The sequence below is a fragment of the Myxocyprinus asiaticus genome, chromosome 29 (genome assembly GCF_019703515.2).
Source record: "Myxocyprinus asiaticus isolate MX2 ecotype Aquarium Trade chromosome 29, UBuf_Myxa_2, whole genome shotgun sequence".
Classification (NCBI taxonomy): domain Eukaryota; kingdom Metazoa; phylum Chordata; class Actinopteri; order Cypriniformes; family Catostomidae; genus Myxocyprinus; species Myxocyprinus asiaticus.
The window spans coordinates 6,562,011-6,575,404 of record NC_059372.1 but is presented as its reverse complement, the minus strand read 5'-3'; the positions used below and the strand labels follow the sequence as shown (position 1 = coordinate 6,575,404).

At 32.6% G+C, this 13,394-nt stretch overlaps 1 protein-coding gene across 1 annotated transcript in view; it reads right to left on the bottom strand.

Moving 5' to 3' along the window:
* The window catches only part of LOC127419644 (beta-catenin-like protein 1), an 82,807-nt gene that overhangs the window by 8,891 nt on the left and 60,522 nt on the right, over nt 1-13,394 (bottom strand). The window contains exons 14-15 of the mRNA XM_051661214.1: nt 7,880-8,017; nt 7,712-7,784 (exon numbers count right to left, since the gene is read on the bottom strand). Coding sequence (XP_051517174.1) covers nt 7,712-7,784; nt 7,880-8,017 — 211 coding nt within the window. The remainder of the gene's footprint in view (nt 1-7,711; nt 7,785-7,879; nt 8,018-13,394) is intronic.

Here is a 13,394-nt window from a genome sequence, read left to right as displayed (position 1 = left end):
TTATTTTCATGACAGTTAAGCATATTGCAATGTCATTACCATAATGCAAATACATAATTATATATTATTTAAATGAGGACGTATTTCTTTATCAGGCTAGTATTTGTTGTAAATAATAAACAAGTCATTATATTACAGTAATATTTTATTACATTTATATTTAATAAAAAATATTGTATTACAGTAATGAGAATCTAATATTTTACTATAATCCAGTAAAAATTACTGTATTACAGTAATGAGAATCTAATATTTTACTATAATCCAGTAAAATTTAATGTATTACAGTAACGAGAATCTAATATTTTACTATAATCCAGTAAAAATTATTGTATTACAGTAATGAGAATCTAATATTTTATTATAATCCAGTAAAATTTAATGTATTACAGTAATGAGAATCTAATATTTTACTATAATCCAGTAAAACATAATGTATCACAGTAACGAGAATCTAATATTTTACTATAATCCAGTAAAAATTAATGTATTACAGTAATGAGAATCTAATATTTTATTATAATCCAGTAAAATTTAATGTATAACAGTAATGAGAATCTAATATTTTACTATAATCCAGTAAAACATAATGTATTACACAGTAAAACATAATGTATTACAGTAACGAGAATCTAATATTTTACTATAATCCAGTAAAAATTATTGTATTACAGTAATGAGAATCTAATATTTTATTATAATCCAGTAAAACATAATGTATTACAGTAACGAGAATCTAATATTTTACTATAATCCAGTAAAAATTATTGTATTACAGTAATGAGAATCTAATATTTTACTATAATCCAGTAAACATTAATGTATTACAGTAATGAGAATCTAATATTTTACTATAATCCAGTAAAACATAATGTATTACAGTAACGAGAATCTAATATTTTACTATAATCCAGTAAAAATTAATGTATTACAGTAATGAGAATCTAATATTTTACTATAATCCAGTAAAACATAATGTATTACAGTAATGAGAATCTAATATTTTACTATAATCCAGTAAAACATAATGTATTACAGTAACGAGAACCTAATATTTTACTATAATCCAGTAAAAATTAATGTATTACAGTAACGAGAATCTAATATTTTACTATAATCCAGTAAAACAATGTATTACAGTAACGAGAATCTAATATTTTACTATAATCCAGTAAAAATTAATGTATTACAGTAACGAGAATCTAATATTTTACTATAATCCAGTAAAACATAATGTATTACAGTAACAAGAATCTAATATTTTACTATAATCCAGTAAAAATTATTGTATTACAGTAATGAGAATCTAATATTTTATTATAATCTAGTAAAAATTATTGTATTACAGTAACGAGAATCTAATATTTTATTATAATCCAGTAAAACATAATGTATTACAGTAACGAGAATCTAATATTTTATTATAATCTAGTAAAAATTATTGTATTACAGTAATGAGAATCTAATATTTTACTATAATCCAGTAAAACATAATGTATTACAGTAACGAGAATCTAATATTTTACTATAATCCAGTAAAAATTATTGTATTACAGTAATGAGAATCTAATATTTTATTATAATCCAGTAAAATTTAATGTATTACAGTAATGAGAATCTAATATTTTACTATAATCCAGTAAAACATAATGTATTACAGTAATGAGAATCTAATATTTTACTATAATCCAGTAAAAATTATTGTATTACAGTAATGAGAATCTAATATTTTACTATAATCCAGTAAAACATAATGTATTACAGTAACGAGAATCTAATATTTTACTATAATCCAGTAAAAATTATTGTATTACAGTAATGAGAATCTAATATTTTACTATAATCCAGTAAAACAATGTATTACAGTAACGAGAATCTAATATTTTATTATAATCCAGTAAAACATAATGTATTACAGTAACGAGAATCTAATATTTTATTATAATCTAGTAAAAATTATTGTATTACAGTAATGAGAATCTAATATTTTACTATAATCCAGTAAAATTTAATGTATTACAGTAATGAGAATCTAATATTTTACTATAATCCAGTAAAACATTAATGTATTACAGTAATGAGAATCTAATATTTTACTATAATCCAGTAAAACATTATTGTATTACAGTAATGAGAATCTAATATTTTATTATAATCCAGTAAAATTTAATGTATTACAGTAATGAGAATCTAATATTTTACTATAATCCAGTAAAACATAATGTATTACAGTAACGAGAATCTAATATTTTACTATAATCCAGTAAAAATTAATGTATTACAGTAATGAGAATCTATTATTTTACTATAATCCTGTAAAAATTAATGTATTACAGTAATGAGAATCTAATATTTTACTATAATCCAGTAAAACATAATGTATTACAGTAATGAGAATCTAATATTTTACTATAATCCAGTAAAAATTAATGTATTACAGTAATGAGAATCTATTATTTTACTATAATCCAGTAAAAATTAATGTATTACAGTAATGAGAATCTATTATTTTACTATAATCCTGTAAAAATGAATGTATTACAGTAATGAGAATCTATTATTTTACTATAATCCTGTAAAAATTTATGTATTACAGTAATGAGAATCTATTATTTTACTATAATCCTGTAAAACATAATGTATTACAGTAATGAGAATCTAATATTTTACTATAATCCAGTAAAACATATATGTATTACAGTAATGAGAATCTATTATTTTACTATAATCCTGTAAAAATTAATGTATTACAGTAATGAGAATCTATTATTTTACTATAATCCTGTAAAAATGTATGTATTACAGTAATGAGAATCTATTATTTTACTATAATCCTGTAAAAATTAATGTATTACAGTAATGAGAATCTATTATTTTACTATAATCCTGTAAAAATTTATGTATTACAGTAATGAGAATCTATTATTTTACTATAATCCTGTAAAAATTTATGTATTACAGTAATGAGAATCTAAGATTTTGAGCACATTTACATGCACAGCAATACACTAATAACTACCAAAAATCAGCTCATTCAAAAAATCTGACAATACAAGAAAACTGTTTAAATAAGATTTGAAAAAATCGGATTATTCCGTTTTTAACATGAAAACATAAACAGTCATGTGCACAACACTTGTGCAAACTGAATAAGCCAGTAAAAATGCCAGTAAAAGTGTTTACATGCAACAAGAAATTGGAGAAATGGGAAAAATCTGCACCGATCCTTTTCGGTTTAAACCATTTACGACCTTACCCTGATAAAAGAACAACATTTAAGTAATTTACATGACCAGACACATTGTTGGCTTCTTACACATAAGATTGTTCATGTAAACACACTCATTGAGAATAATAAAAAATTAATTAAAAATTAGAATGCAAATAATCGTAATGGTTTCATTTTCTTTATGTGAAACTGTATTTATTTTTTCTCCGTTGTTTTTATGATAATCACCCAATTATGGTCAATATGGCCATCGACAATTTGTGCATGCCTAATACGAATATTTGTGGATTAAAATATGCAGCATGTAAAATATTTTGTGTGGGGAATCTACTGTGAAAGCTCAGTCTAAATGGGGTAAAAAATAAAAAATAAACAGCTCACATGTAGCACTTCAAGCCACCATTAGCTCATACAGTGGTGGCCAAAAATATTGGCACCCTTGGTAAATATGAGCAAAGAAGGCTGTGAAAAAAAAAAAAAATCTGCATTGTTTATCCTTTTGATCTTTCATTCAAAAAAAATCACAAAAATTGATGTAAAACAATTGAAAGAGTGGAAATATCTCATTATTAAATGAATATTTTTCTCCAAAACATGCTGGCCATAATTATTGGCACCCCTAGAAATTCTTATGAGCACAATATATCTGAAGTATATTCCCATTCATATTTTACATTTTTAAGTGCACCTGGGTGACTAGGAACATGAAATTGTTCAGCCATGACTTTCTGTTTCACAGGGGTATAAATATGAGGTAACACACAGGCCAAATTCCCTTAATCATCAATCACAGTGGGTTAGACTAAAGAATAAAGTTCTGATGTGTAGTAAAAGGTTGTTGAGCTTCACAAAATGGGAAGAGGCTATAAGAAAATAGCCAAAGCATTGAAAATGCCTATTTTTACCATCAGGGCAATAATTAACAAGTTCCAATCAACTGGAGATGTTAAGAATCGGCCTGGAAAAGGACGTGTGTCTATATTGTCTCCACGCACAGTGAGGAGGATGGTCCAAGTGGCCAGAGAATCTCCAAGAATCACAGCTGGAGAACTGCAGAAATTAGTTCGGTCTTGGGGTCAACAAGTCTCAAAAAAAAAAAAATAAATAAATAAATAAATAAACAATATCAGACATCACCTACATCACCACAAGTTGTTTGGGAGTGTTTCAAGAAAAAAATCCTCTGCTCTCATCCATCAGCAAACTCAAGCATCTTCAGTTTGTCAAACACTACTGGAACTTCAAACGGGACCGGGTTCTATGGTCAGATGAAACAAAAAAAAAAAAAAAAGCTTTTTGGCAGCAAACACCAGAGATGTGTTTGGCGCACACAGATGAAGTAGTACCTAATGCCCATGGTTAAATGTGTTGCTGGATCTTTAATGTTATGGGGCTGTTTTTCTACCAGAGGTCCTGGACATCTTGTTTGGATACATGGCATCATGGACTCTATCAAATACCAACAGATAGAAAATCAAAACCTGGCTGCCTCTGCCAGAAAGCTTACAATGGGCCCTGGTTGGAACTTCCAGCAGAACAATGATCCAAAACAAACACAATCAACACAAAAATGGTTCACTGACCACAAAATCAAGGTTCTGCCATGGCCATCCCAGTCCCCTAACCTGAAACCCATAGAAAATGTGTTGGGTGAACTGAAGAGGAGAGTCCTCCAACATGTACCTCTGAATTTGAAGGATCTGTAAGAGATTCTGTATGAAGGAATGGTCTCAGATCCCTTGCCAGGTGTTTTTCAACCTCATTAGGCATTATAAGAGAAGACTCAGTGCTGGTATCTTGGCAAAGGGAGGTTGCAAAAAGTATTGAATAAAAGGGTGCCAATAATTATGGCCAATGTGTTTTGGAGAAAAATATTTATTTAATAATGAGATATTTCCCCTGTTTCAATTGTTTTATTTCAATTAAAGGCTATATTTTTTGTGATTTTTTTTTAATGAAAGATCTAAAGGATAAACAATGCAGATCTTATTTTTCACAGCCTTCTTTGCTCATATTTACCAAGGGTGCCAATATTTTTGGCCACCACTGTATTAAACGTGCCCTTCTAAAGAGCACTGCTTACGTCTTTGAACACCTTCAGCCACCCTCTTAAAATGAGCAGCACAAGGAACAGCGCAAGAGCGTTCTTAACCTTTACAGCCTACCATTTCATCTCGCAGCCAGCTGAAGCGGAGTTCAGGAGAGAACAATCTCCTTCAAATGAATAATTGAATCATGAACATGCTCTGAACAGGAAGAGGAAGAGCACAATTTAACAAGCTGCACATTTCTGAGATTAAAGAGCTGATAGAAAGGCCATTATGCTTTTGAGTTGCACTTTCTGTAGGTAGTTTCAGAAAGAAAATCCAAAAAATACAGAAAAAAAATGTTCATTCATTGTGGTGTTGTCTCAAAGATTGTACATCCTCTTAAGGCATGACATCATGCTGTTTCATCCATTTTGAATACATATTGAATATTCGAAGTATTGCCCAATCCTACCTCTACCCTCCTCATAAAGAGGAGATATCACGCAACTGCTGGAAACACCTCCAAAAAAGCACATTGTTCACTAGACTTTAATAAAAATGATCAACAGAGTTAGGCTCTTCCCGTGAGAAATAAAGGGTGAAGTATGAAGGAGTATTGGTTAGAAACAGGGAGGTAAAGTCAGCACACGAGAGAGAGAAAGAGAGAGTGAGCTGTCAGGACTTAATCAAGGTGCTCTGGGTAGAAAAGTGAGCAAAGATCTAATATCAGTCAAGAGAGAAAATGGATGGAAGGGCGGGCGGAAAGAAAGTGTGACATGATGCCAACACACTGCAGCGCACACAGTGAACCTTTTGCTTTAGCAACAGGGAATCTGCTTCAAAGCTCAGCTTCGGCATGTGTAAGGTGTGCCGATCACCCTGTGGACATGTTTTCAGGAAGCTGCTTCACTGATTTCACCTGATCCTGTAGAGCGGTTTTTCTTATCTAGTATGTTTTTTTAGACCTAGACTGTACTGTTACCGGTAGTAAACCCATCAGCTTCTAAACAGAAAAAATTACAGCACTATGGTTTATAATTATTGATAGATCAAAATATCAGCCTGAGCGTTATCAGCAGTTACAAAAATACTCAAACCAGCCCATCTGGCACCAACAATCATCCATGTGATTATTTAATCAGCCAATCATGTGGCAGCAGTGCAGTGCATAAAATCATGCAGATACGGGTCAGGAGCTTCAGTTAATGTTCACATCAACCATCAGAATGGGGGAAAAATGTGATCTCAGTGATTTGGACCGTGGCATGATTGTTGGTGCCAGATGGGCTGGTTAGAATATTTCTGTAACTGCTGATCTCCTGGGATTTTCGCACACAACAGTCTCTAGAATTTACTCCGAATTGTCAAAAACATCCAGTGAGTGGCAGTTCTGTGGACGGAAATGCCTTGTTGATGAGAGAGGTCAACAGAGAATGGCCAGACTGGTCTGAACTGACAAAGTCTACGGTAACTCAGATAACCACTCTGTACAATTGTGGTGAGAAGAATATTATCTCTGAATGCTATTCTGAGATGCGGGTTGGCGCTGTTTTGGCAGCACGAGGGGGACCTACACAATATTAGGCAGGTGGTTTTAATGTTGTGGCTGATCGGTGTAAGATAGTTACATATACAATATATATAACTGTATATGAATATGTTTGTTAAAAATCCATAAAACATAGTTGGAAATCTGAATATAAAGTTTAAATCCTACATATTTAAATATACAGTTATAAATCCTGAATATATGGTTGCAAATCCAAATATAGTTTTAAATCCTACACATTTAATAGTAAATCCATATAGTTTTAAATCCTGAATACATAGTTGCAAATACGAATATTTATCATTTTAAATCCTGAATATACATGAAGTTGTAAATCCAAATATAAATTTCAATCCTGAATATATACCTGTAAATCCAAAGTTTTAAATCCTGAATAGTTGCAAATCGAATATTTATAGTTTTCAATCCACAATGTATAGTAGTAAATCCAAATATATTTATATGTCTGAGCATTAAGTTATATTTATATATTCAGGATTTACATTTATACATTCAAAGTTACATTTGTATATTTAGATATACATATAAATGTTCAGATTTAACATAACTATTATTCAGGATTTTTATATTCAGATTTAAAACTAAATATTTAGATTTAAATCCATATTTTTGGATTTATAAATAGATATTTGGATTCCAATTTTAATCACCCAATAAAAGCTCATTCAAATCACTTCAATATTCACAATGCTTAATTATATATCGTCAGCAAAACCAGCACAAATATATTCCGATTTATAACAATATTCAGATTAATAATGATATATTCTGATTAAAAAGTATATATTCAGAATTTACAAAATATATCTGAATTTAATTGACATTGGTGACCATGCTTTCTAGATATCAGCACTGGCTGTTGACACATACAAGTAATCTCACCTCTCATTATATGACGAACTACTTTGACGGATCCTCCCCTGATGTTGAGGATCTGATGCACTCGCTGCTGTAACTGCAACAACAAACATGTTCCATTAAAATCAAAATATTCAGTTTCAATTAAACAATGAAATGTTCTCTGATCTCTGAAGGGCAGCGTGTATGTACTTGTGAAATGCCAGCGTTACAGATCTCCACCATGATGTAACAGATGAGCTGTAAAACGAAGAGTCCAGCGTCCAGCCTGCGCAGATAAAATTCATCATCCATCGCATCATCGATGATCTCGCCACGACGCACCAAATCCTGAAACCCAGACAGACAAATATGGTAAAATGACCATTAGACAACACTAGATCAATACAATTTAATCCAATATTGATCAGCAAGAAAATCAATATACAGATGAGTTTAGCAGATTGACACGCATCTTCACACTTTGAGCATTGGTCAGTATCTAGACTCTGATGTCAGACTCATTACACACCCATCTCTGTTATGGTGGCATCATCAATTTAAGTGATGTCTGACTTGCAAACGAACTGTTCTTTTGAACAGATTCTTGAAATGCTACGAACTGATTCACAAAGGTTTGGTAATCTAGATCAGTGTTTCTCAACTGGTGGGTCACAACCTAAAGTAGGTTGCAGGAGAATACTTCTTGCATCTTTTGTTGTAGATATCAACAACAAAAATAATGTCACTTGATACATGCCCTTATACTTGAAAACCATGAACAAATCTATGCAAGATTTAAAAAAAATGTGACCCAGGCTACATTAAATACAAGTTATGTTTTTTACAATGTTGGGTCACCATTTGATTTTCAATGTAATATCTGGAGGCCAAAGCAAAACCATTTGAGACCCACTGGTCTAGATCACCCAACTGCAAAGGATGACTTTATTTAGGAGTAAAATTATGAAATGGGAACAATGTTGTTAACAAATGGGAGTAATTATTAATTTTTTATTTAGAAGTTTATTTGACAGGGACAATGGACAGTCAATGACTGCCCCAGAATTAGCTAGAGAGCTAAATTTCATCTGTAGTCCCCTGGGCAGAAAAAATTAATTACAAATAGCATCATTAAAACATTAGTCAATAGACAACAGACAAAAACATAACACCCAAAGTAAAAATACATTACTAATAACAATAATAAATAACATGACATGATAAAATACATGAGCTACTAAATTAAAAATTGCTCAAAATTATGATTACAAGTTATTCAATGTTCGCAGTTTGGCTTGTCTTTAACCATATTTTCAGATGTAAATTAAATTGTGCAAGAGTAGGACATTGTCTTATGTTAGTTGGTAACATATTCTAAATATCGACAGCTCTTATAGAGAAAGCTGAATGATCAAAGTCTGTGGCTCTGTATTGCACTTCACAATCTCCTCTTAAAGAAGCTCTAGTTTGTCTTGTGTTTTCCAAGCACAATGACACAATTTATTTCAAGGGTGGGAGCAAGGATGTTAATAATTTTGTACATTGTAATTAACATTAAGAACAATAATGGCAACACTATTAGTGGTGTTCATAACATTGTTACTAGTACTATGCTGGAACAATACACAACATGTGACTATTTAACCAAATAGTGAAAATACTGTGATAAACAGAATTTTAATAAAAAAATGTTACCTAAAATGTTCGCGGGGACTTCAGAGAACAAGTTTGAGTGATGACTAGGTTGTGAATCACTTTTTGAACTGGTTTAAAGAAACCAATTTGCTTAAATAAATCAGACTTCCCAACGATAATAATTTTCAGATTTTCCCGCTCATAAGATTCACGTAAAAAGTCTGGTTAGATTGTCTATTTCGACTTTGCCGATAGGGGTTGGCGGTAGGACCAAAATCTCATATCATAATATGGCAATTTTATATCACGGTAACGGGGTGAACATATATATATATATATAAACACATATGGCTTATTTTACTCTAAACAAAAGTCATTTCTAGCCAATTAAATATTTTAGATTGGCGCAGATCTAGAAAAATTTATAATCACTATAAAAAGTTCCAAGATAAATTTCCAAGATATTTCCCTGACTTTCAAGGTCTCAATACACAATGTTAATTTCCCTGATATTTCCAGGTTTCCCATGAGTACTTTTACCTTTTGTAGCGCCTGCAGTCAAATATATAGGGAAGATGACACTAAGTATTTGTTGAGCACTATAATTGCAGCAACTGACACTGGACTCTCTCTGGGGGATGCAAGTCTTTTCGAGTGTAAAACATTGGCAAGTACACACATGTGTGCGTGTGAATATCTTCACATAAAAATAGCGATTCTATACATTTTCTTTAACCCTTCTATGGTCTTCGGTCATTTTTGACCGGAATCACTTTTGCTGATTTAATAAAAATGGTTTCCTTTATCTGAGCGGTACAAGACTTAGTGACTTTTCCTCCACTAGCCATCTGAACATCAAAACAATTGGGCATGATTCGGATAGGTCTAAGTGGTCGTTAAAAAAAGTGACACCTTTTGTCTTCGTGGTCAAAATTGACCGACCATTGAAAAAGAATGGGAAAGATCATAACACAGAGCATTTTTTTTTAATCTGTCAAATAAAATCAATAAATTAGCCACAATGCAAAAAAAAAAAAAAAAAAAAAAACATAAATTAAAGGGTGAGACTATAAAACATCTAGAGTGCAAAACACACACACACACACAAATGAACTGGTGAGACTATAACACAGAGCATTTTTTGCTGGTATAATTTGTCAAATAAAACCAATAAGTCAGCCACAATGCTAAACACACACACTCAGAAATGAGGGGGTGAGACAATAACACACTCACAATGCAGAACCCGCAAATACACACACATACACACACACACACACACACACACACACACACACACAGAAATAAATGGGTGAGACTAAAACAGCTACGAGGCAGAACACACAACATAATCTTCACATAAAAATAGCGATTCTACATTTTCTTTAACCCTTCTATGGTCTTCGGTCATTTTTGACCGGAATCACTTTTGCTGATTTAATAAAAATGGTTTTCTTTATCTGAGCGGTACAAGACTTAGTGACTTTTCCTCCACTAGCCATCTGAACATCAAAACAATTGGGCATGATTCGGATAGGTCTAAGTGGTCATTAAAAAAAGTGACACCTTTTGTCTTTGTGGTCAAAATTGACCGACCATTGAAAAAGAATGGGAAAGATCATAACACAGAGCATTTTTTTTAATCTGTCAAATAAAATCAATAAATTAGCCACAATGCAAACAAACAAACAAAAAAAAAAAAAAACACATAAATTAAAGGGTGAGACTATAAAACATCTAGAGTGCAAAACACACACACACACACACACACACACACACACACACACACACACAAATGAACTGGTGAGACTATAACACAGAGCAGTTTTTGTTGGTTTAATTTGTCAAATAAAACCCATAAGTCAGCCACAATGCTAAACACACACACTCAGAAATGAGGGGGTGAGACAATAACACACTCACAATGCAGAACCCGCAAATACACACACACACACACAAATAAATGGGTGAGACTAAAACAGCTACGAGGCAGAACACACAACATAATACACACACACACACAAATAAATTGGTGAGACTAACACAGCCAGAAGGGAGAACACAGAACACACACACAGAGAACAAAGAACAAGAACAAATTCTGAGTGACCCCAATGTACGAAAGTATACCTTTTCCACTGTTGGAAAGTTTACACTTAGATGCAGGTGCCTTAACTTTTAGACAAAACACTGCATCTTTCTGTTATGGAAACAAAGACATTTTCCCACAGCTTTAAGTTATAAATGTGGCTTCGCCTTGATCACAGTTCATTCTGTAGCAGCGCCATGGCAAACCACTTTACTGTTCAGGAGTCCCTGCTGCCATCTACTGGCTATTATTGTCACAACATGATTTACAAGTCATGTTATTTATATTTTGTTCACTGCATGACGGCAATATGCCTCCAATATGTCACATTCTCATATTTTCTTCGTTTCAAAATAGGTTTTTACTGTACTAAAGTTTCATAATTCAAATTCATGGTAAAATTGAGAAATGTACATGTAAATCAGATCAAAATAGCATCACAAAAAAGTGCATAGTTTTATTGTTATTACTTCAGGGAAGAAGAAATGTGTGGAGGTGAGGGCATGGTCAAGTGCCCATCTGGGGAGAGAGAAAGAGGTAAGGACATCCACCTGAGATGAATTGTGACTAATTACCAGCTCTATGTTCACAGTGAGAGTCGGGGGAGAAAAAAGACGGCCAGTTCACAGAGAGAGGAGAGAGACAGGCAGACCAGAGTCTTCGTGTCTGTTCCCTGAGGGAGAGTCTTGTGTTGCGTGAAGCTGAAACGTGGACTGTTTATTTGAGTGACGCTGAAAAGCCGTCTGATGTTTTGAGTGAAGCTGTACAGCGATTGCTGGTTATCTGTGAATAAAATGGACTCACATGAACTGTGGAAACTGGTTACCGCTTCCTCCTTTATCTGCCCAACCTGAATCTTTGTTACAAAATGGTATCATCAAAAGAACTAAACAAAAAAAAGTTACACCTTTGCTCTTTTCGGTCAAAAATCTACCAGGAGGACCAAAAGTAGGGCTCATTTATAAATCCCATAGGAGGGTTAAACTAGTAATTTTATTTTTTAGTTACCATGACAATTAATGCATACCTCAAGTTTAATTTAATTTACCCATAATTTTGCACATTTATCCCACAAATTTGCACAAAAAAAATTGGTATCGGTGATATTGGCCTTGTTAGTACTTGGTATCGGACCGCAAAAGAAAAAAGTGGTAACGCACATCCCTACATAAAAGTAAAATACAAATAAAAAAAACGTCCATATACAGCTATATTCCTTTTTTGTCTTTTCTGGAGCTTGACTTTTGTCAACAAACAGGTTTGGAACAGCAAGTACCCAGGTCAATTTCAAGATTTAGCATGTGTTACTCAAGTAGATCTATAATATCATCTTAACAGTGAACAAAATGTGCACAAAAATACATCTATGTGACAATGCATCATTGCAGATGTTAGAGTATGAGGTTTCAATCTTTTGCACACATTATTCTAGTCTCGTTACAGAGGTACAGCCTTTGGCAAGTCAATTACATCACGGCAAATAACAAGCGGCTGCACCTTGGGGGAGAACAGAGTGATTTTTAGTCACTTCCTGTTTGAGAACCGGCAGACTGGCACAGGTGTTTATATGACAGCCAGAACAAAGCAGAGCTGAGACCTGTGATTCAGTCTCACGGGATGCGCAAACACTAAATTAATCCGAGCACACCCTGCCAACACTTTCTGCACAAATCCTTTAGACATTTCCAGAAGAGCTCAGCCAAACGCTGAGCATTACACACTACATTTTGCTTTGTACTTTAAAAATGTACAAATGACCACCACAATAACACAGGTGCTACAATAAAAGGCCACACACTTACTTTTAAGTTTGGCAAAAATGGCCTTTCACTAAACCATGGGTAATAAACAAGTGATATGTAGATAGTTCACAGCAGTGTCCGAAATTAACTTTTCTATTAAAGGGGTCATGACATGCCTTTTTTTATTATTTTAAAATGTTCCCCGAGGTTAACTTTTAATACTAGTCAAGTCTTTTTTTTTTTTTGGCACCTAAAACAG